Source organism: Strongylocentrotus purpuratus, unplaced genomic scaffold (assembly GCF_000002235.5).
Source record: "Strongylocentrotus purpuratus isolate Spur 01 unplaced genomic scaffold, Spur_5.0 spur5_scaffold_12, whole genome shotgun sequence".
In the NCBI taxonomy this organism is placed as follows: domain Eukaryota; kingdom Metazoa; phylum Echinodermata; class Echinoidea; order Camarodonta; family Strongylocentrotidae; genus Strongylocentrotus; species Strongylocentrotus purpuratus.
Genome location: NW_022145597.1, coordinates 5,859,907 through 5,884,280, shown reverse-complemented (window position 1 = coordinate 5,884,280; position 24,374 = coordinate 5,859,907). Strand labels below are relative to the sequence as shown.

Here is a 24,374-nt window from a genome sequence, read left to right as displayed (position 1 = left end):
ACCTTAAAGCTGATGTCGTCACTTTCAGGAATCTTGGGTCCGATTCTGCTTTGTCCTACTCCCATGATAATGTTCTTCAAAAGAACAAATCGACAGTTCTTGGGATAATATTCTTAGATTTCATCCACCTCCTTGCTTGATCAGTGTTCTCACTCACGTTGTATTTGTCGTGCCGAGTCAAACCGCTTTGTTTACATTCATTGCGCGTTCATGTCTGTCACTAAGTAACATGTGCGCCTATTGTTACGTCACCGCGCACAGTACTATCTTCGCGCGTCATGATAATTTTGAGGGACAAAAGTGCAATGACCCGGGGAAATCCCCTAAAATCGTTAACTGTGTCATCCTCTTCATAGGCCAACGAAAGAAATCTTCACGTTCCTATTGATTGCGTACATGTACTGCAAACTTGATTTATCTGCTATTCTCCTATTCGTCTATACGTGCGTACTGATGACCTATATTTCATTACCACTGATTATTGATAATTATGATCTGTTAAAGTCACAGAGGTGTAACGTGATAAATGTCCAAAAGTAACGGTTATTCTGTGTTCTTATGCACACCCAGTACCATTGCCCGATTATGTAAATGATTATGAATAATGTTTAGTTTTGTAGAGGATAAAGAGGCATCTCTGTGTATCTTTCTCTTTCCTTTCTCACTTGTTTCTTGTTTTCTTTTTAAAATCTTTTATTTCATTTGGTTTCATTGTCTGGCGTGATTAATCATATTGTTCGTTTGATTACATGTAATTTCCCCCATTCACATAATCTATGTATCATCGCTATCTTCAACATGCTTCTCATTCTTTCAATGAAATATTTTTTAAAGGCTATTCGTCCAATCCTTTACGTGATGCACATACTAGTTTACCCATATGCGTTACTAGCTAAGTGTTTTGATCTATTTTTTAGTTCAATATTTACCTTGCTCACATTCCTTCAAGCATTCAGCCAATAACCGAGGTAACCACATGACGCGTACGCGAAGAATGCTATGAGCGCAGGACCTCTCCTCAAATTTATCTTGATGACAAGCAAACAAGCTTGACAATAGTTTATGATTTGCATAGTTCGAGATGTTTTTAGCAACGACGCTTTAGGCAAGGAACGCACCCAGCAACATCCACTATAATACTGCGATCAAAGCTCCCAGCAAATCTCATCCTTCCTAATAAAGTTATTGAGATAGCCTAGTCTTAATTCTTATATTCAGCTGGAGTAGAAGCTTGCATATTTTGGGATGAAATTATGCATGAGAACATCTAACGGAAATCTACTTTGGAATAACTTTCATCGAAGGATTACTGACATTTCTAGTGCACGTGAATTACCATGACCCAATTACTGTTACAGTGACTTTGCGCGAAGACTTAGGTGCATTAACATTTAATAACTTGCTATAATTATGGCGGAACGGAATGGTGAATGACGACGAAATGCTGGACAACTAAAGTATAGAATTATCGGACTCAAAGTGATCACCGGGACTTTTATTTTAATATAACTATTTTGTATCATTTCGCTCCCCCTCCCTATTCGCTACAACTCTCTCATTTTCTCAATCTACTTCTCTCATTCCCTCTCCCTTCCTCTCCTTCTCTAGATAATCTGGTTATCTTTCACCCTTCTCTATTCGTCAATCTATATCTACATATTGTATATATATATATATATATATATATATATATATATCTTCTTTCTTACCTACGTATCTATCCCGCTATCTATCAATCTATTTATCTACTAGTCTACCTATCTCCCCCTTTCGCTGTCTAACATGATCCCTTTTCGTATATTTCATCATTGACCTTTCGATCTTCCGAGCTGTATCTATCTTTTATTTGTCCCGGTACTTACTAATCTATCATCATATAATCTGCAAAGGAATCTTTATTAAAATGGATGAAACAACAAATGGAAGGCGCAAAGCTATCGTTACGAAGCAGCCGCACGGAGATGCGGATTCGATTGAGTTACGTAACTGGGCTACACCTTCTTCTTCTTCCAAGGAGGGTTCTGCATCTAATCACAATCGCAGAATCCAGAGGGCCCTACAGGATCTTCAGGGTGTCGATGAGATTAACATCAGACAGACATTGGAAACAATTGGTAAGGTACAACCTGGGTATACGGACAATTCAATGCCCCCGGACAACTACTTCAGGACAAGTATGATGGAGTTTGTGTGTCCAGATGCTTTACAAAAAAAACACTACTTTTGCACTAACCATCATCAATTTTTATCCTTTGTAATATGAAATAATATTGTTTAACATAACTATTGAAAGATTTATGAAATATTGCTTGTAAACTTCTTCAAATTAGCATATTAAATCAAATGTCCGGACACACAACGTCTGGGTATACCCTGAACAACTACACCCCCCCCCCCCGTGACAAATATCCTCGGGGACAATTACAATTTTGTACCCTATATAAAAAATTAAAAAAAACTACTCCCTTCCAAAAGAATCCCGTAGTGATCATTTCCATTTTCGTGTTGTTGATAGGGATGCGATGATTTACCTTATACTAAGGATAGTCTTTCGAAGGTTATTTCCATATGAATAGCTTTCCAAGCGGTCCTTATCCAAAGTATACTAGGGCTTGTTTTCCAGGTGGTAGTTGTCCTAAAAATCGAAACTTTATAAATTGTTTTAGTTATGTTTCCATCTTGGTGCAAAATCTAGTGTATGCATCATCCCCTAGTTTGCAGGCGCACTGAGAAAATTTAAATAACTCTTGTATTTTTGTATTCAAATAAAGTATATAGCAGTGGGGCATCTAAAATTTCTGGATATAGGTGTATCATTGATCTTGACTTTATTAATCAATCCTCTATTCATTAATATATTGATAACGAGCCAGTTGATTATCAGGATTGCAATGGTTGCATTGATCGAAGGAAAACAATCCAAAAAAATTGTCAATCAAAAAAACAAAATGAGTATTTTGGCTAAGATACATTATTTCTAAACCCATTAACAAATGTGGAAATCTCTTACATTGACACCACTCAACTCACATTTTGTTATTGATTTCTTTATTCCACAAAATGTGTTTTTTAAACCTCAACATGTTAATATCTAAACCCTTTCAGTGCTTGTCATACTGTGAATTTTGAGTAAAGGAAAATATGGTAATAATAATCCGGATTTATATAACGCTTAATATATAAAGCGAAATGCAGTCTCTAACCGCCTAGCAGATATCATTACCCCGGTCATCAAATTCATTTAAACACATTGTGCACCATCTCCACTCCCTAAGGAGTATTCCTACCATAAGGTCACCATGAGGGCTTTCATCATCCTACCAGGTCCATTTCTCTCCTTGGTATGGGGTGACAAAATTAGATTAATGCCTTGCCAAAGGACAATTGTGACAATCTCAATTTAGTGAATCGCCAATCAATTAAGACAGAAAGGTCACTAGTAAAAACTGAACATTTTATCGTATTATTACAACCTTCACAAGTTCATATTCAATGGAGATGATTTCCAGACGATTTCATACGAAGTCACTTTTCTCTGTATTATTTCATGTACACGACTGAACCTTGGGCGTAGATTTCATTTGTCATTTAGCGAAAATAAACATAGCCTTCTACGAGTATTGCATGCACAGGCCAAGTTTACAATGCGTTTCTAGCTGCGGTGTTCTTGGGAGCATGAATATTTGACAAGCAAAACATCGCGTTGACTAGCAACGGACACTTTATTTGATTGAAAGCGTTTCAACAGTATTAAAACCCATTGCAATGTTTAATGCGGTTATCTCCACGGGGATCGAATACGCTAGCTTTGCATGTATTACAACCACTACTTTACTGCAGGAGAGGACACAAAACCAATTCGTTGTTTCTGGCTTTTGTGTTTATTTCAGTGACCAATATAATGCTGTGTTAAAATAAATAAAGCATGGAACAAACCCACACAGATTCATTAAAATATATCCCTGTGAGCGATCGTATGATTAAAGCTTCATATGTGGCCCCATAACATGCAAATGCATAATGATTCATTTAAATCTGTATATAGGTCTGTTCATCAACAAAATAACAATTTACAGAAAAATAGGGGAAGAATTTCGTGATACTTTATTTAGGTCAAACAGTTGATGATTATTTTGTTGCTGCATAGACCTCATCTACACGTCCATGATTTCAACGGGGAAAAAACGTGAATTTTGTTTTCTTCTTCAAATTTTACAGGACGTTTGTGTACATAATGGAAGCAACGTTCTAAATTACTATAATTATGCATAGACCTAAAAGATTTACTCCATCATTCAATATACTTGCATAGATTAGAAGTCAAACTAACATTTATGGAAAATCATACAATTTCGTAAACACTGTTGCCAATAGGCCTAGAGGTGAATAATTTTGTTTTTATCCCTTTTCATTAAAACATTGAATGTGACAATATGGTTTATCTTTGATAGATAGCTTGATTGATCAATCTCTATGACTCTTCATATTGATCACTTAAATTCTCAGAAGAAGTTTTATCTATCAAAAATAACTCAAAATAACATTTCAAGATAAAGAAAATAATATTCCAACTTCATGGTCAACACTGTAAATCTGTCTTTGATTGTTTCGCCTTGCAGGTTCGAGCTGTACCGGGAGTAATGCCTACCACTTAGTAACAAGAGAGGGAGACGTGTTACTCAATGCTTTTGAAGGTTTGAACATTCGAAGTGTAATACTAACTTTCGCTTATAAATTTTAATCAGCGGAGGGGGGGGGGGGGGTGGGGAGCATGTGAAAATATCCTTGACAAGCAAAAAGGTAATTTTAAAAAGGTCACCAGTCCTCGATTCTTCTTTTCTTTCACATTTTTACCCATTTTTGGTGGGGGGGGGGGGCAGTAAACGTCGATTTTAATTCATGTATTGAAATTTCCCTAGAATTGATTTCTCAAAAATCATGTTAACTCTTTAAACCGTATGTCGATTGTCCCTTTGTAGCCTATGCATGTATATCCGTATGTATCTATGTATGTATATATTTATGTATGTTCCTCTCCCCCTCCACCCATTCAGAAACAACTTGTTGCAGCCGATGTTGGTGCGGCCCCGCCCGTTCTTTTCGTATGTCGATACAGAATGCAGAAAGTGAAGAAATATTGCAGGTAGTACGCCCCCATCGATGTGATGCATGTTGCTGCCCCTGCTGTCTTATGAAGTCCATGGTACAAACGCCTGGGGGCTATGTACTCGGCTACACCAAACAAAAGTAAACATTATTTCTTTGATATAACATGCATTTCTTAATTTTAAGATCAAGAACGCCAACAACAAAATCATTACAAATTAAAAGAAATATCGTAAGCGCGGGGGATATGGTCTCCATGTCCAAAAATGTTTACATAATATAGATATTCCAACTGCCGTTCTTCAAGGCTTGAGGACTATTTTATCAGAAAAATAGTTTGTGTAAAACAATTTATCAGTGTCGTTATGATCCAAAAAGATATTGCTCCTTTCCCTTTTCTATTTCTAAAAGTGTATGAATACTGCATTTGCGATGTTATGCGCTACAGAAATACAGTTTATTATTATTTATTCATATCATTACATAAATTGGCTTTTTATTCTTCATATTATCTGTGGATCAGTTGGTCACTATGTGGGGCGGTGTTCACGATAATCAATCGTAATGGTCATCGAATCGCTGGTATGGAATCACCATGCTGCCCGTGCAGATGTTGTACTAATATCGATATATCGGTAAGTATGCAATCGTGATAGAGCTCCGTATGGTCAGGTATAAAAGGTATCAGTGAATAGTGGAGGGTGGTTAAGAGCCCCAACCCCCCCCCCCCTCCCCAACACATTAAAAAAATATTTTAAAAAAATTAAAAAAATGACCTCTTTCGAATGGCGGTACATACGAAAAGTGGCCGGTATAGGCATATCAATGACCTACATGTATCATTACGGCTTAAAATGAAATAGCATGTTGTAGATTTATCATTAATAAATAATGCCAATGACTTTGTAATTCTCCGGCATAATTAGATCACTTTGCATATTATTACTGTAATCGCTATCAATTTTTTGGTTGAATGTATGTTTTTAACACCATTGCAACTATTTTCGAAAAATTCAACATAGGGGCAATTTTGATACCCTATTGTATATTCATAAAAATAATTATATTATTGTTATTTTGTCTATTTCTCTCTATATATCTCAAAATGGATCTAACATAATGTTTAGATGTGACTCTAATGATAATACTCAGTTCTCATTATCATCTTATCATATGATATTATATGATTTATTATAATCTTTCTTTCCTACAACAGATTTTATCTCGAAATGGCGAGGAGGGTGCAGTCACCAAACGCTGGGGAGGGCGAAAGCATAACACAAACATGGACCATGAGTTCTTCGTTCTAAACTGTGAGCATTGAGAAGATTTCACTATTAATTCAAAAATCTGTAATTTAATTTCTTTAATCATTCGCAAAATCTGATTGTCTCAAATCTTTTGGTAATCTTATAACTGAGGAGAATGCAGAGATACCAGTAGAGCATACGCAAATAATGTTCCTTAGAATGTTACAAATGCATATGACAGAAACCGCTTTTTTTTCTTTCTTTTTTTATACAATAAACATTATGATGAAAGTGGTATTGTTAAACCGACAGTGCTTGCGACAAAGAGCTAGTTGAAAGTCTGAATCTATACAGGTAACCTCGCAAACAAATCTAAACGTAGAATGTGTAACCATGACAACCAAGAGCAGACGGGCAGCCGGGCAGGTGCAAAATGGGGAGACGGTTCAGAAGGATATGATGGTGTGACTCTGGCAAGCTGATTGCGATCGGTGATTGTCTTGCTGGAAAAAGTGGGTTAAAAAGCCTGCAACATAAAAAAGGATAACTGTCCTATAGAGAGTATGTTTAGAGATCCTTCCCTTAATGTTTTTAATCAGTATTCCTTAATTTCAGTACATTACATTAGTTATACCGTACCCGTTTCTTCGAAGTCTGTACCCTTTAATTTCTTTTTCTCGTTCCCTCCTCCGTCCATCCTCCCTATTTCATCTCTCTTTCTCTCTCTGTCTGTCTACCTGTCTGTCTGTCTAGCTTTCTTTCTCACTTTCTCTCTCTCTCCCTCTTTCTCTATCTCTCTCTCTCTCTCTTCTCTCCCCCTCTCTCTCTCTCTCTCTTCTCTCTCCCTCTCTCTCTCTCTCTCCCCCTCTCTCTCTTCGTCTCTCTCTCTTTCTCTCTTTTTTTTCTTTCTCTGTCCTTGTCTCTCTTTCTCTCTCTCTCTCTCTCTCTCTCTCTCTCTCTCACTCCCTCTCTCCTTTCCTTTACAATATTTTTTTATATTCTTTATTCACCCAGTCCCATCAGGAACTGATCTCCAAACCAAAGGACTACTTCTTGGATCAGCCTTTTTAGTCGTAAGTGCGCTTTCTTAGTCATCACACATTATCCCTTCATATAGTGTCATTGCATTTGTTTACAGGGCCACCTGGAAAACAGTACTTTGAATACTGACGGGGCAACCCCGTTTAAATGAAACGGAAATAAAAAATAAATAAATAAATACTTGATATCCAGACTGCATGCATTACGTGTTGCTATGTCAGGCAAGCATCGTGAAGTTTTCGGGTTGTCTCTACAGTCAGGAACAACCTTAATAAACGATATGCTTAACATGTTGTTCAACCGGTCTGTTCGTTAAGCTTGTGCCATCTCTTATAAAATCTGTTACAGTTATCCTGCTTGAAAATTCGATATGTCTTTTTTACCAAATTAAAAATAACCTTTTGCTTGATTTTGGTATCTCGATTACTCTGTACAAAAATGAAACCTAGTCCAGTAAACGTAATATCCCGCGAAATCATTCAGCTTATAACATTCTTAACTTTGTTCTCATTTTCACTTTTCAGGACTACATGTTCTTTGAGATGACTTGATGATGGAAGATGGACTATATTAGAGCAAAACAGAACTAGACAACTTATACGGAGGAAAAAGCTATAAGAAACAAATCAGAATTTGCCTTGAACGAAAGAATGCGTGTAATAGCAAGCATAAACATTAAAACCTAGAAAGGCAACAGGCCATTTTCTTAATGTAATCAAATTGAATGCATAAATAGCATAGCATTCATTAGTTGCTGCCAGGGACAGACATTATGGCTTGCCCATGCAATCCGCATTAGACTTTTGAAATACAATTATTTGTAAACAAGTGAATGAAATGATTTTTAACGAGGCGCTCAAGAAAGATTTATGCATTACATTATTGATTACATAATGAAAAATGGCCTATTTTAATAGCCGTATTAATCACTTGTTGCAACCGGCAAACACAATAACGTATTACAGAGAAACCTGTCAATAACGATCACTCAAGGGAACATAAAAAGTGGTCTTTATAGGCAGGTGGTCCTTAGTTCCAATGAGAAACCATATTGAAGAGAAACACAAAAGTGTGGTCTTTATAAACAGGTAGTCGCTAAAGCAGGTTTAACTGTACATGGTCCGAGCATGATTTTCGTGGGGCATACAATAGGGGCTTGAAATAATTTCTAATGTCTTTGCAATTTTGTGATGCTGACCCGCTCTGTCTTTTGATGTTCCATATTTTCCCTCTGCTTTTCAATGCGCTAACATTGTACAGTGTATTTGCTATTTTGCGTATCAATTTATTAATTCATGTTGGCTTCCATGTTAGTGTCAGGATGACGCAGAGACCCCCCCCCCCCCCCCACACCAGACAACCAATTGGGGAAGAGGGGGGAGAAGGAGAAAAAAAGAAGCCAGAGAAAGATGGAGAGGAAGAAAGGGAACTTGAAAAGGACACGCCTTTGGAAGAAGCTAATTATCAGCTTTAGTTTATCCATAGTCGTTGTTATTATAATATATTTGATGTTCTAAATACATGTATAGTGTACCCGAGTTAAATCAAGTCCCATACCTTAATTAATTGTCTTGTTCATTCGAAGTCAGCCATCCAGTAAGACCTATACCCCCCCCCCCCCTAACCAAGCCATAGATACCCAGTACCAACTCAATCTCATATATTGTGTATCTTGTTTTGACGTGTTTGCTGTTACAATTGATTCTCTTCCATTAGATTAGGAAATAAGTCATTAGTTTAATGTCAATGACCTGTGTGTGCCAATCCATTTCAATAGATCAGTCTTGCAGTTATCTTCTTGTATCATAATGTCATTCATTTTCATGATTTTTATGTTATTACTTCAGATTTTCATTTGAGTACATGAATATTCCTACAGGTTAATGGTTTTCTGTACTTTGTTAAGGCACATTGCTATTTATTGATTTGTAGAAAAGTAGAAAATAATATTGAAAGCTATATCATTTGTAAAATGACTTGTATAGGTAACAATAATTATATTGACTGGGCTCGAGGGGTACATCAGAAATATTGGCCACGCTAAGATCATATTGCCCCTAGTTGAAAGCGAGGGCAATTTGGTCTTAACGCAGTCAATATGTCTGATGTACCCCGAAAGAAGCCCTGTCAATATAATCATATACAAGGCATTTTACAAATGAAATACAACTTTGGTATCAAGTATGATTTTTACTCACCATGTATGCATGCATTTCCCTTACTCTTTTTCAGAGATGAAAATGTATGAAAATCTAATTGTGACGTAAATTGTTACCACGCGTACACTTTAACGCGTACAAAATACTGCAAGTATGCACTTTAATAAAAGCGCACTGACAAGAAAGAGTGGAATATGGCAGAATATTGCCCTCTGATTTAGTACAGTGGTCTACGGGGAAAACCCGGAAGAGGGCAATGTGACAAATGTTGCCCGCTCCGGTTTCGTATTCGGAGTAGCGTGCAAAATACGTCTTTTTAATTTACAGCTTAAATGCCTTGTATGGGAAAGAATAGTGAATGTTGTATTGTTTGCATTTAAAGAGGTAAATTAAAAATGGGCCTTCACTAATGACTGTGTTCTGTAAATATTTCTAATTGCTTTCGTTTTGAACAGCAAATCTGTACAGTATATTTAACTTAAGTAGCAATAATAAAGACGTTGGTGAAGAGAAACAATTGTGACACTTGAAATTAGGAATTGTAATGTACATGTAGTTTGTATTTTATTAAACAAACATACTGTACAGAATTTAACAATTTACAATTGTTACTGTCTCTTATGTTATGTACAATCTATACACTTGCAAGACTTATGTAAATTGTAGTATTCTTACATGCATATGAACTTGAAAATAAAAAGTGTAAAAACACAAAAATGGAGTGGCAAATGAGTAACGGTACAGATTCTCAGTTTGGGAATAGTACAATCTCTTTGGAATATACTAAAACTAAACAAGAAGGCTTCACTTTGTTATACAGCCAGCATACACTCTCTAGGGCCCATCTTATAAGGATTTGTGATCGATTCTATTTTGATCGCAACTAGCTTGAGAGCTTGAGATAAATTGAAAGTCTTAACATGTGAATGAGATAGGAGATTGTAACCTTGCAATTGATTGGAGGACTTGCAATCAATTTTGATCAGTCACAAATCTTTGTAAGAATGGGACCTTTACGATCAAAATTCCATCTTTAGACATGCACGGAAGAGTTGCTGTAGTTCATCTAAATTTGTCATTTTTATCAGATAAACATGTAGTTGTTTCCCTTTTTGTTACTGCTGAAGTTTCTTATTCCCTCTGGTTATCAAAATAGGGGTATCCTCGTCCATTCAATGAAAATGTTGAGTCCTTGGATCGCTTTAGCTCAAATGAAGGGAAGTATCAGTAAAAGTTTATGGCCCGAATTCACAAAGGAGGTTTGTAGACAAACCTAGGTTTATGTACGTCATATGACGAGTTTAGACGCGTTTCAGACCAAGGTTTGTCTGAACATGGTCTGAAACGCATCTAAACGCATATAAACCTAGGTTTGTCGACAAACCTCCTTTGTGAATTTGGGCCTATTTGTTTATAACCAGATCACTTTCAATGAGAATTCTTTAAACGCGATCCACTGATTCTTACGAGTACTTGGGATCGTTGTAGAGTTCAAATAAAGGGTAGTGTCATCTAAAGGGGTTCATCTTTAACTGCTGTACAATTAATCTCCCTGCACGATCATTTATTTATCATGGGATGGATGGACCAACAGCTGTTTCCAGCAGTTTGACGACAGGGTTGTCATGGAGCTAATCAAGACTGAAAAGCCGTTTTGTTGAACGAACGAAGCGATACTTCCGTTGATTGGTGCCTGTTGTTTTGTGCGAAATTGCACATGTGGCAAATGTGCGACCATACAAACAGGCGAAGAAAGCAACCAAAGAGTTAATAACTGGTGTGCCTTTCATGGGAATCCTTGGCTGTCCACTGACAGGAGTCTCTGGGATCGTTAGCTGAACTGACAGGCAACATCCTTTAAAAAAATTCCAATCTCCATGGGAATCCTTGCCTATCCATCGATTGTTTGTGGTATTGTTAGTGTTCAATGGAAGGGTAACATCTTCTACCATATGTTCTTAACCAGTTCACTTTCAAGAAGTCAGGATGGTCTGGGTGAGGATGGGTGTGAGTATCTCCTACCTCATGAAGACATCGGTATTCCTAAAGCTAGATCTATCCCTGAAAGGAGAGGTGAAATAGAATAAATATGATTATAGGGCCCTCAGGGTATACAGTATTAATACTAGTGAGTCTACCCTGGGTAAACAAGACATATTTTTTATAGTTATTGTTCAACTTACTGTTGTTGTTATCATTATTGTCATCATTATTATTATTATAGAAAGTCACAGAAAATATGGGGCAGGGTGTACTCTTTGACAAGGAGAAAACATGTCTTGTACAGGTATCATTTCGAAATGCATATATGCGTTGAGGAAATGCTAATTGGAAATAAATAAAAAGATATCCTGATTTAGACAGGAAATGATTATTCCTCAACATCATTAGCATTATAAAAACATTGAATATCAAAAATCTCATTTAATTACAAGAACAATTATGGCACGATATACATTTCATTTGGACACTTTAAAACCAGACACGTGCTATGAAGAACACTCATCTGAAACGGGCCAGGTTTAGGTAGTCAACTTTAAAAGGTATGTCATTGCAAACCATTTAAAAATGTGCCTTATCAATAATTTTACTTTCTTTATCAATACATATTTATGAGGCTAATGTGAAAATTCATTATTAACTATTGCAGCAGTTTGATCTTCCCAAATTATGCTGTTATACAAGTACATGTACATGTACATGTACACATCGCATCCAGCCACTATGTGAAATTCAAACAAAATATCAGAAAATAAGTAGTTCACTTACTTCAAACTATCTGTGTGTGTCTTATATTCCATGATGGTGTTTGGCGGAAGGTTTAACACTCTTTGTAATGTGTCTCGTACTCTAATGTTGATACTGTTGTCGCTGGCTGTGCGATTCCATATTGAGATGATGTCCTCCTGTGAAAAAATAGATGGGATTCTAAGTTTAAAAACATGTAACATAAATAAAATTTGTAAGGCAAGCTTCAATCGCTCTGCATTTTGTCATTGTTCTTACATTACATTGCCTACGGGAACCCGGTGGTTATTTCATTACCTGATACAAATAATTGTATTTTCGATAGTCAGAATGTAAAATTACTTGTTGCTAGGTAGTAAAAGGCATGTTTGTCCTACCTAGCAACAACTGATGTATGCAATTCACATTTAATTGTAACAGGTGAATAAAATAATTCGAATTGAGGTGCCTCACAAAGGCATATGCATAAATTTGATTACATTACGAAAATGGCCTATTTTACTCTAATATGATGGAGGTCAAATTGAACTCCTGCACAGAACATGTGGAAAGACTAGACAACTGTAGTACTCACGGCGAATCTAACCGACACGACAGCACCACATATCTCCTCTCCGACCATGAACTGTTCTCCAAGCATGGCAATAACAAGATTCTCCCAGAGACGTGAAGCTAGCCCCTTCCGTAGCCGAACAATCCATTTCCCGCCTTTCTTGTTCGCTTCATCCTGGAGAAAGAAAAGTAATACTATTAGTAATAAGAAAGGATGCATATATTGTGAATGTTTCTTTTTTTATAAACTCATTACTCAGAATTCTTCTTGTTTGCTTTATCCTAGAGGCAGAAAAGTAATACCATCCGAATTAAGAAAGGACACATACATTGTGATCTTTATTTTTTAATCATGATTTAAAATTCTTCAAATTATCTTCTTCAAGGCATTTATGGACTCTGTAAATAATATTCCAGTTAAAATCACAAGACCAACAAAAGTGAAAGGCATACTGGGCATTGCTTCATTAAACCCTTGTAAGAACAAGTTCACTGACATCCCATTAAAAAAATGTGCTAATTACAATAAACGCATTTCAATGGGATGTCCATGAACTAGTACTTAAAATGGTTTTGTGAAACGCTGCCCTGAATCCTAGAATACTGGATTGTAAATTGATTCCTTTTGTGTGTAATTTCAGCAATACCATGGCAGTATTAGGGATTTAAGAGGATAGTATTATATCATCTATGAAGAAAAAAAAGTAACTACAAGTGTAAACTCATCACATTATCTTATTCACAGTTTTGTTGAGATTGCAAGAAAATAAATAAATATTTACATTTTAAAAATGAGCACAGCACCTCTCTCTCTATGACATATTCTGGCAGAATATTTGAAACAAACATAAGACCAAGCACTCTGCAAATCCTCTGATCACAGGGCCGACAAACAGAATACTTTTTTAAAAATCAATCAAATTGACTTGTACCGTAACCTCTGACCTTTGACCTCTTAAATCTTACCTCCCACATGGGTTTGATTCCATGTTTGAAAAGATGATAGTCACTACTACTTGTGAGATCACATGGCCTTGCTATATGGCTGTACAAGGTCCAGAATTGTTCTACCTGTAAGCAGAGCAAGGCAAAAAATTTGTATTAAAGCAATGTAAAAGACCCTGTCCGAGGTGAAAAATGAAATAGATGAACCAACAGAAAGCTTTTAAACTACTATATGCTACTTTAGTGTCTTTCAGAGGAGTTAAAGCTCTCTGAGAACTTGAAATCTAAAGCTTTGAAATCATAAGTTGTTGACATCAAAACTACAAAAATTACAATAACTGTTATGAGCTACTAAGGTTGTGGCATTTGATTGGCAGAGAGCAAATTTGTTAAAGATATATAGCATTTCTTATTGATAAAATGAAATAATATTTAATTTTATATAGCGCTTTATACAAATGTCTCTATTAAAGCGCTTTACAAATATACTATTTGTAGCCCTGCAGTGCCTAAATATTTTCTTAAATTACTACAGCTATTCCGTAGGTTGATAAAAACATATAAGGATTAAGGCATTCACATATAACAATCACTTGATTGCATTTTCACAGATTAAAACAAATACAAATCACTTACTGAAGCAAATGAGCCAATTATTTTGATGTTCTGTTCATAGTTTGCTGATGATGCTTTGTTGCCTGGAGTACGTCTTGAAAACCAGACGCAGTATGAATACTGAAGCTGATGCTCGCCCTGTTTGCATTTCACTGTGGGCTGGGTAGAAAAGGTCAAAAATAAATTGAAATTGACCCAATACCAATAGCATTTCAATTTACATATTTGCTATGTACCAACATTTCATAAACTTTCATCTTCTTAGTTATTGATGAAGGAATAAATTTGTTGATAAGCAGGGGTGGTATCATAGAAAAATATCTGCAATAATTATATTTAAGGTGAATGTATGATTGAAATTTTTTTTACAGGAAAATAAAGATTTTTGAAGTATTTTAGTACAGGCAAATAGGAGAGAAGCTCGTAAGATACATCACAGAGTTGCCAATTCGGGTTTGATTGATTGCACTTTCACAATTAAAAAATTTTCTTATTATTAATTTTTTTTTTTTGCTCAAACTTTCACTGACCTGTTTTTCTCATTTTTCTGCTTGTATTGAAACCACCTTAATACTAGGGTGTACGTGAACTTCCCCTTTAAATCCAATACCTCATCATCATGTATGTAAGGCAAAGTAATAATCAACATCTCTTTAAAGTTGACTGTTTGACCAAGTCCATCAGGAACAAAAAGATGATACAGACTCTACATTTAAGTGAACAGAGCCAGAGATACTTACCCATACTAATTAATAATAACATTTTCGACAAAGTTAATACGGAAATTACACATAAATGAGCCATACTGGTATATGATATTGAGTAAATACTAATAATAGCACAGCCTAGCTACGTACCCATTCTATTTGATGTGGGTCTTCAATGTCATCCTTGTTTAGCGACGGTTCTATTTGTACTTCCTCTCGCTCTTCTCCACTGTCGTCATCTTTCAACCTTAAGAAATAAATAAATCAAGGACATAATTCATAAATCATGGTAGACTAAATCATTTAACTTACTTGGTTAACTGATTAGTTTTGATTTTATAACACAATGTTGTTATGAGTGGGTCGTGGCTACTATGATTTAATTTGTGACTGCAGCACGTTGAAAACTGAATCATTGATAAAAGTCATGTCACTAACACATCAGAAACCAATTAAAAAAATTGAATCAAATTAAAAATTAAATTAAAAAACAGAAAATAAATAAATATTTATCAACATTAAAAAAACCCCACTAAAGTCAAGATACAATACGACTTTCACACCAGACACATCCATTAATATACATAAATGTAGCCACTTTCTGTCACAGCTTTCCACCTAAAGAAAACTAAAGTAATGAAGAAAACAAATTCAAACTCGAACTGCGTGTGCCATTCATGGAGTCACAACAGAAAAATGAACAGATGGGACTGATACATAAAACCAGGTACCAAATGACACAGCTGTTTCACCCGTAATCACAAATAATGCAGTTATTTAGCAGCATCCTTACATGTCAAATTGATTATTCATCTCGAGTCTCGTAGATTGAGGTCCAAAAGCAGATAATTGACGGTTAAAATCCTGAAATTCTTGAGGGATCCAACTCCAATACACGTTTAACTCGATGTGATATCGATATCACTGGTTTTCGGATATTTATTATATCGGTATTTTTTTGTATGGGCGCCTGGGGGCCGGTGTGACCGCAAGGCTGTGGGGAAGGTGATGGGGCATGGGGGGGGGGGGGGCGATGAGTGGTGGTGAGGGGATACTGTACCGAAGGGGTTAGCGGTGTCAAGAAAGACAGATAAAACTACAGAAATAGATCAGTACAGAGCAAATTGAGGTGCCCGTGAGCCCCCGCCCGGCCCGGCAGTATTTTTTTGTTTTACTCCGTCTCGCCGTAGGGCATATAAATTATATGAGCCTATAGATGTAGACAGTGCAGCATGCATTTTCTACTTATCCGATTTTTGGACTGGAGGGCAGCGAAAAACATATTTTATCTAAATGGAATGTATCATAATTTTATTTATTTTTAGCATAATGACTGAATGTGCGCGTTTCTCCCACAATATTTGATGTCATAATTATTACCGGACTAGAATTGCCAAGCTGTAAAAGTTAGTATACTCCCTCATGACAAAAATGCATGTTCTTTCAGCAATAAATTAGGCTTGTATTACTGGGTATATATGAACTTATTTGTCACCGGGAGCGCTTGATGACACATAGAGAGAAGGAGGGAGAGAGAGAGGGAGAGGGAGAGAGAGGACTTTATACAGGTGTGTCCAAAAAACAAAACAAAAATCCGAAATAACATAGTTTAATTGGGGGAAAAGTTCAAAATCCAGAACTTTTTTATTTTTCGTCCGATCATCATGAAACTTTCATTAATTAGTTTCTTTAATATTATTGTTTTTATTCAACTTGCAAATCGGCCAAACTTGTCCTTTAATTGCTATGGGACATTATTTTGGGCGTAATGATGGCGTTTATTATACTGTTTCAAAACAGCATCGTTATTAATTCACTCTCCCCAACATGGCGCATGCACGAATCCATCTCAGGAGATGCTCACTGAGGCACTTTTACGCTCTAAGGAGCTCAAAGCATTCAAGGAATACCATAATACCCATTTACTACGCCGTGGGTGGAGAGGCCGGGCAAATCATTAGAGAAGTACCTTGAAAAAGGACATACGGTGCCGCGGCGGGACTCGAACCGAGAACCACTGTGACCCCGAGGCTCAAGAGATGCTCAACTTGAGCACCTACTGCACCGTCATCCTGGCTTTTTTTTTTATAAGGGTTTATAGCCCTACTGCCCTAATTACGGAGTTCAAACCATTCAATGAATAAATTCTATACCAATTAAGTACACATTTACTAGACTACGCCTGGGTCGAGAGAGGCAAATGTAGATTTATAAAGGCCATTAGTGCCGCGGCGGCTATGTGCTGGCTAAGCTTATCTAAAAGTACTCGATTGATTTAATTATGTTGCTGTTGTTGTTTTCGTGTTTTTTTGCCTGGAGGACAAAGACCAAAAAAAAAAAAAAAAATCAACAAAGTTTTCTTCAAAGGTATTATTTCTGTCTGCCCCATAGAGATACATAAGTATTAAGTATATATCTCTATGATCTGCCCTCTACTCGCCGCTTTTTGACTTGACGTCACTAGCCTTTGTGCGTCATCTATTGAAATATGACAATGGCGTTTTATGTTGTCCGAACAAGATTTCTATGGGATATTGCAAATTTGCAATTGCCTTTGAGATTATTTTTTTGAAAAAATTATTTATTCATCATTTTTAGGCCTAGCTATCTCAGGGATCGAGACGAGAGAGGTAGAGCACCATCTTCGTCCAAATTGAAACAGTCACAACTAGACAAACACAAAAATGGCAGCCTCCATGACAGCAAAATCAAGACTTCTGTCTCTTGTAGAAGAAGCAGAGGTTTTGACAAAGTAAGAAATTTTAGATTTTGTATTTTCTTGGCTGTTATAATAGAGATAACATATTTTCACTTTACTCATGTATACAACCCCATTTGTTGGTCTGTTGTTCGGACAGCCCAACTTGATCGGGATTCAGTAAGAGAGGCATGCCGCAACTCTCGCGGGACCCACACCATAGCATAGCGTGCATAATGCCTTTGTGGATATGTGACACTTCAGTGTCACAGAAGCGCCCATCTATCTTTGTATTGGGCTCTCACAATTATGTTTCGATTGGAGAGCATTTCTAGCTTTGTGAAAGCAGATTAAGATGAGGGGTTTCAACATTTAAGCATTGATCTATATAATTCTAAAGACTAAACACCAAAGCGGACGCAAAATCAAAATCAAAATCAATTAAAATTAAAAAGTAAAAAATGACAAAACTCAAAAGGTTAAACTTATTTCGGACAAAATTTGGCTGCTGTTCCTCTTATTGATAATCTGCCTCCTTCAATACTGAAGATTCTTGCAGATGTATATGCTGGGGTGTGCACTGTGCAGGCTGTTGTGTTCCGTCACTGGACTTGTCTGTTGTCTTTATCTTCCTTTTTTTTTTTCTTTCTTTCTTTCATTCCTTTCTAAGTTTTCTTTTTTTTACTAACGAGGTTAGACCTAATGGGTTTTTGTAATAAAAATTTCTTTCCAATCCTTTGTTTGCTTATTTCTGTTTTGTATGAGAATAATCAATGAAATAATCTTTATTTTCATACTCTGTTAGTCTGTTGCATCTATTCTACTCCATAAATAGGGCCTAAATTAGTGAAAAGATTTAAGTATTTCCCAAGTCAGGGTTTATCATATTGAAGTAAAGATTTTTTTGTACTGGCTGCTTCTCGGAACTTCAAGTCCCCTCATTCAGTTACTTTATTTATTCTTACTCGCAAAATTATTTTCATTTGTACAGAGACCTTGGTGAAGCAACTTCAGCAGTTCGGCAGAGAGTTCCTCATCCAGATGAACCTCAAGTAAGATTTTCTTCATCTTTTTTCAACTTTTCATTCAGACTTTGTTAAAAATTGGATGTTTGATCATTCTCCTTATTCTATTTTTCTTCTTCTTCATCTTCCTTTAATTATCATTCCCTTTTTTCTTTTCTTTTTTAATGATTGTTCCACAGATTATTGAGATTTTAATGATGAAGAATTAAAAGTTTATAGGCCGTCTGACTCTGTACTAGTTTGGCTAGGAGGAATTAGACCACCCAGGGTGGTCACTGACAGGTGGCTATCTCATCAACTCAGCTCTCAATCAACATGAGAAAAAGAAGATCATGGGGGACTAATGGTCACTGATTTGGCATTGTTTTCTATATAGAGGGAGCAAGTAGCTACAAGTAGTACAGTGGGGCTTTAAAGCAATGTTGAAGAACTTGAAGGAGATGGAGGAACATAAGAAGATGATGCAAATAAAAAATAAACTTGTGACAATCATTTGTGACTTTTACTTTGGAATTTTGTTGCAAAGAAGTGATTTAGCAGTGCTGTAAATTTGAAGTTGAAGCATGTTATCAAAATTGTTTTATTTGATGATTGATCTACAGATTATGGAGATTTTGATGAAGAAAAATGAAGAGCTTGAAGCGACATTGAAAGAGACAGAAGAACAAAGGAAGATGAAACAAGAGATTGAGGGTCTTCAGGAGGAAGTGGATAAGAGGGATGAAGATATCAAAACTTTACAGAAACAACTCAAAGAAGCTGAATATATTCTGGTAAATGAACCACTAATAGTGTTTGAAAGTTAAATTTTTGATCTCAGTACACTGTATCACCAATACTGATGATCTTTCATGAAACCATCATTAGTATTTGTATATATTTTTAACTTAACCAGTGACAGCACTATTACATCTAGATGACATAGCATCAGTGGGATTTAACCATGGAAAGATAAAAAAACAGTTCTGAAAATTCAAAAAGATATGAAAGAAACTTTTTTCTCAAATAGCTATGTAAAATAAAAGAAATGCTGTGCATTGATGAGTGAGTGGATCTTGTTGGTGTATTTTCTAACTCCACTTAAGTTTAGAGTGAATTGTTTATATAGCATATTCTGATACCACAAGCATCTTAAGGTTGCATATTTTTCACAGAGTTTAATAGAGGAGTCTTTCATTTTTCTTACCACAGCATATGTTTCATTGACATGACTCCAATTCATGTAATGTAAGACATACAATCCAGATATATAATTTGAAACAAGATAGGACTCTATCATAGGGATTGCTTTTCATATCACATTATATTCCCATGCATTCTAATATACCACAAGGAGGTGTCGTGGTCTAGTGGATATGTGACTGGACTGTGGATCACAGGGTTTGTGGTTTGAGTCCCAGCGCGGCACTAATGTCCTTTGGCAAGACATTGATCTATATTTGCCACACTTGACCCAGGCGAGGTAAATGGGTACCTGGCAGGAATTCATTCCTTAAAATGCTAGAGCGCCATAACAGCCATGCTAAAGGTGGGGTAATAATTGTGGAGCACCAGGGACCCGTTTCACAAAGGCTTTTTTCAATGCCAAATGACAAATATCAGTGACAAATCTGCTGATAACCAATCAGAAGCAGGGATTTCAGTAGCTCCTAACAACAACTGTCATTTGTCACTGATATGTGAAACACCCCCCAGGTGTCTGACAGACATGAGCGCTATAGAAGAATCCCCTTTTATTATTTCATTTTTTTGTTGTCACTGCCAAACCTGCAGGCCACAGCCATCTACCAAGCCAAGGAGAAGCTCAAAGCTATCAAACAAGCCAAGAAAGGTGCCATATCTTCAGAGGAACTCATCAAGTACGCACATCGGATCAGTGCAACCAATGCTGTGGCTGCACCTCTTGCATGGGAACCAGGTTCGTCTTGCCAATTTAGTGGAGAGATGGATGTTACTTTTCATGTCTTTACCCTCTTTAAGTCACCAATTTGGTTCTCAACTCCATGTTACTACATTTTTTTTTAATATTCTACAAATTTTAGATGACTCATTGATCTTTATCATAGTATTATTTCAATAGCTTCAATATTTACATAGATTTGAAGAAAATGTCTTGTTTCAGGTAATTAAGGCCAAATAGTAGGCTAGTATATGGCACCCTGTAAATTGCTTCCACCTTGTGATAATGTGTGATCCTCAGAGGTCTTTTGATATTCAACCAGACACTGTCTTGCAATCAATTCATATCAATTAAAGCTCTTATAAAAGTGGGGCCTAGAAATTGTGTCTGTAAAAAACATTTACATCTCTTGTCTCTGTAACATACCTACCAACCTTTCACAACAGTAACTAGGAATATCTCAAGGCAAAATTAGGAATACAATCTATTTTGTAAACTTTTTGGACACAAATTTTGTGAAAAAGAGGATTTCAGGATGATTTGCTCCTTTCACATCAGTAAATCCTCATAGACCCGACCCATTTAACAGATCATGAGATGAAAAGCCATAGTTGATAGTCAATTTATAGATGCGCCAAAAGCCTTTCTTTCTTTTTGGGGTTATTGCCAAGAAAATCCAGACTTTATCTATTAAAATTGCATTAATCATATACCACAAATCAAAGCGACGGCCATCACTACAGCATTGTGCCATATCTTGAACGATTGTTTGCCCCTTTCACAATAGGTGATCCTCGTAGACCCTACCCAACAGATCTGGAGATGAGGATGGGTGTCCTGGGTAGGCTGAGTAATCTTCCTCAAGTAGGACTCAACGGTGCAGGAGGTGGAGATGGTGCACAGAGTACAGGTGAGGAACCCCGTGTCTTTAAATCAAATTACAGGTCTTGGATTACCCTCTGGCCCCCGAGGCTTATTGTTATAAGCCAGTTCATAGTTGCAGTCTGAGCATGAGCAGACAAGCTGTGAAATACACGGAGACAAATTATTGGATACGTGCTCATGAAAGTTATGTAGTCATTATTCATTTATGCACAAGCAGTGCACTCCATGATACATAGGTTGAAGTAATCTTTGGAAAGGGGAAACAAAGGCTTTTATGTAGCACCTCAATCGCTGTAGGAGTGATTATTTCAAAATGTGCAAAGTGGGACCTCTTCATGTTTTGAAGATCTGTAGATATTCGGGTCATTTGAGACATATGCTAACCGTGAACTGGTTTATTACCTCATATGCCCCTACTCACTGGCTAAAATGCCTCTGTCAAGATTACAAAGCTTAAGGCAATATTTGGGGTTCCCTGTAGCTATTAAAATGAATTGCTGTAAAGACACAGAGTAGTGGGCTCTCATGGAGAATTGGACACCATTCGGTTGTTTACCCAATAATAGGTGTTGTCAATCGTCAGTTTTATGACTAACAGGCCTCATGTAATGCTATGCATTTTCCACCCATCCCCCATTTGCTAAAGTCGTTATCTTACGTTTCCCTCACCCGAAGATACTCCGCGAGACCAAGGGGTATTTCTTGATAGGACTGTAGGTTTTCTGTGTGCAGACTTGTACACCCATTAATGGTATTCCCACCAAGTCTGGGGGGTGTTTCACAAAGAATCTAAGTTGAACTTATCTCTAAGTTAGACTTAAAAATTATGGAAAGCCATTAGCATCCTTGGAAATATTTAATAAAAGTTAGTTTAAAAGGCATAAAATGTTGATTTAAATCATTCATATTTTCTATTACCATGGAAGATTTCATGTTCTTGATGTGGAATTTATGAAAAGTCTAAAATACATGGATTTTTGCTTTTTAATATATTTCATTATGAGGCTACAAATGGCACTCCATAATATTTAAGTCCAACTTAGAGATAAGTTCAACTTAGGATCTTTGTGAAACACCCCCCTGGTGTCAGTGCATTATCACCTTCTGCACATGGAAACTGATGACCCTCTCTCTTTAAATTTGTTCCCATTGTATTGGCCATAGTAGCCTGCGCACAAAATTTTAGGACATTCAATGCCTGAAATTATTTCTTGTTGCAAAGCCGTGGTTAGGGATGAGGAAGGCTATGGGAGTTGAGATTTGAAACTATTTCAGGGTATGTGCAGCAGGAGTAATTGTGATCACCCAATTGGCTTGATTACAAAGTGTTGTTTTTGTTTGCTGATTCTCCTATTTTATGGTTTTTAATTTAAAAAAAATTCAGTGGAAAGAAAAAGGCAAGCAGAATTTATGCAAAGCTTGAAGTTAACAAACCCTGTGTCAAAAAGAACAAGCCATCTTCTTTAAAGTTTACAGGTGGCTGTATAATACTGTATATTTTGCTTTGCTAATTATACAGCGGGAGCTACTGGAGGCCTGACCTGGAAACCTTCAAGCGAACTCACGGCGAGTCGCAGCATGTCAACAGGGGTCAATCGTCTCACGGGGGATGGTGGGATTGATCTGGGCAAGGAGAACGAGGACGATGTGGAGATGATGTCATCGGATTCAGAGAGCAGCAGCTCCAGCGATAGTTTCTGATGACAAGGAACAGTGGAATTATCTCTTCTTTGACTGGACTGCTGAACAATGGAGCAAACATTTGTTTGAAATGGTTATCTATGATAATTGTGACAACATCAGTATTCTTGCCAATGTGTAACTCACTATATGCTCATTCGAAGCTTGGCGGACTTCAGAAGTAAAAAAATACAGAAGGTGAATTCTCTCCAACATGAGTACCAAGAGGGGATAATAGAAAGATTAAACGAGAACTTACCGTTTGAAGTTTGATCTTTATTTTATGAGTGTCGAGGAAGAGATTACATGAGATCCCGCCTTCGCGCATGCGCACATACTTCGAAGCACCAAATGTGACTGCTGAACCCGTAGAAAGATGCAGAGAACTTTAATTACCTGTGAAAACATAGGGTGGAAGTGGAGGGCATGTAATCTCTTCCTCGACACTCATAAAATAAAGATCAAACTTCAAACGGTAAGTTCTCGTTTAATCTTTCTATTTTACTTCGTATGTCTCGTTGAAGAGACTACATGAGATTTCGAAGCGCAGCAGTAACGTTTGGCCGTTGTACAAAATACGTTTGAAAAAACTAGTATTTAGAGGTATAAGTAAAAGATGTACCTTGTATCTTTTACAGGATTACTGTTGCAAAATCACTGTTGTGAAGGCTCCTTGTCCCTTCACTAAAGGTTTGTCGTAGAACTTTCTGAATGTCTGTTCGTTCGCCCACCCTGCCTGGGTGAGGATATTGGAAATAGGCAGGTCTGCTCTCTTTGCTGCAGAGACCGCTGCCGCACGTGTTGAGTGTGATTTATATACAGATGTATCAATCCCAGCAGCTGTCAGGGATTCTTTGATCCACCTGGAAATCGTCTGCGATGTAACTCTTTGGTGAGGTTTAGAGAAACTAATGAATAGATAATCCTCCTGATTCCTCAAATTCTTTGTCCTGCTAATATATTGCTTAAGATAGTTAACAATGCACAGACGTCTGTCTGGTGGGTAAGCCTTAAGATGCAGCATGAGACCTGTTGAACCTAGTCTTGTCTGTTTAATGACATC

General features: G+C 36.8%; 3 protein-coding genes across 4 annotated transcripts; 2 read left to right on the top strand and 1 right to left on the bottom strand.

Annotated features, from left to right (window-relative positions):
* Positions 1 to 1,703: 1,703 nt before the first annotated feature.
* On the top strand, positions 1,704 to 8,223 carry LOC100892418 (phospholipid scramblase 1). The gene is made up of 7 exons (XM_003724421.3): positions 1,704 to 2,114; positions 4,620 to 4,694; positions 5,055 to 5,247; positions 5,630 to 5,741; positions 6,323 to 6,419; positions 7,371 to 7,429; positions 7,922 to 8,223. The coding sequence occupies exons 1-7, from the start codon at positions 1,904 to 1,906 to the stop codon at positions 7,946 to 7,948; spliced, it is 774 nt and encodes a 257-aa protein (XP_003724469.2). The 5' UTR covers positions 1,704 to 1,903; the 3' UTR covers positions 7,949 to 8,223.
* Positions 8,224 to 10,916: 2,693 nt separating this feature from the next.
* eif4e2 (eukaryotic translation initiation factor 4E member 2) lies at positions 10,917 to 17,194 on the bottom strand. Of its 2 annotated transcripts, none has more exons than XM_030981353.1 (7): positions 15,917 to 16,060; positions 15,274 to 15,370; positions 14,438 to 14,575; positions 13,823 to 13,927; positions 12,879 to 13,031; positions 12,326 to 12,462; positions 10,917 to 11,617 (listed from the first exon to the last, which is right to left on the bottom strand). In XM_030981353.1, the coding sequence occupies exons 1-7, from the start codon at positions 15,934 to 15,936 to the stop codon at positions 11,575 to 11,577; spliced, it is 693 nt and encodes a 230-aa protein (XP_030837213.1). In that variant the 5' UTR covers positions 15,937 to 16,060; the 3' UTR covers positions 10,917 to 11,574.
* Positions 17,195 to 17,766: 572 nt separating this feature from the next.
* On the top strand, positions 17,767 to 23,618 carry LOC115922584 (mediator of RNA polymerase II transcription subunit 4-like). Its single transcript, XM_030981677.1, has 6 exons — positions 17,767 to 17,875; positions 18,813 to 18,873; positions 19,449 to 19,619; positions 20,620 to 20,764; positions 21,534 to 21,656; positions 23,151 to 23,618. The coding sequence occupies exons 1-6, from the start codon at positions 17,808 to 17,810 to the stop codon at positions 23,330 to 23,332; spliced, it is 750 nt and encodes a 249-aa protein (XP_030837537.1). The 5' UTR covers positions 17,767 to 17,807; the 3' UTR covers positions 23,333 to 23,618.
* The last annotated feature ends 756 nt before the right edge of the window (positions 23,619 to 24,374 follow it).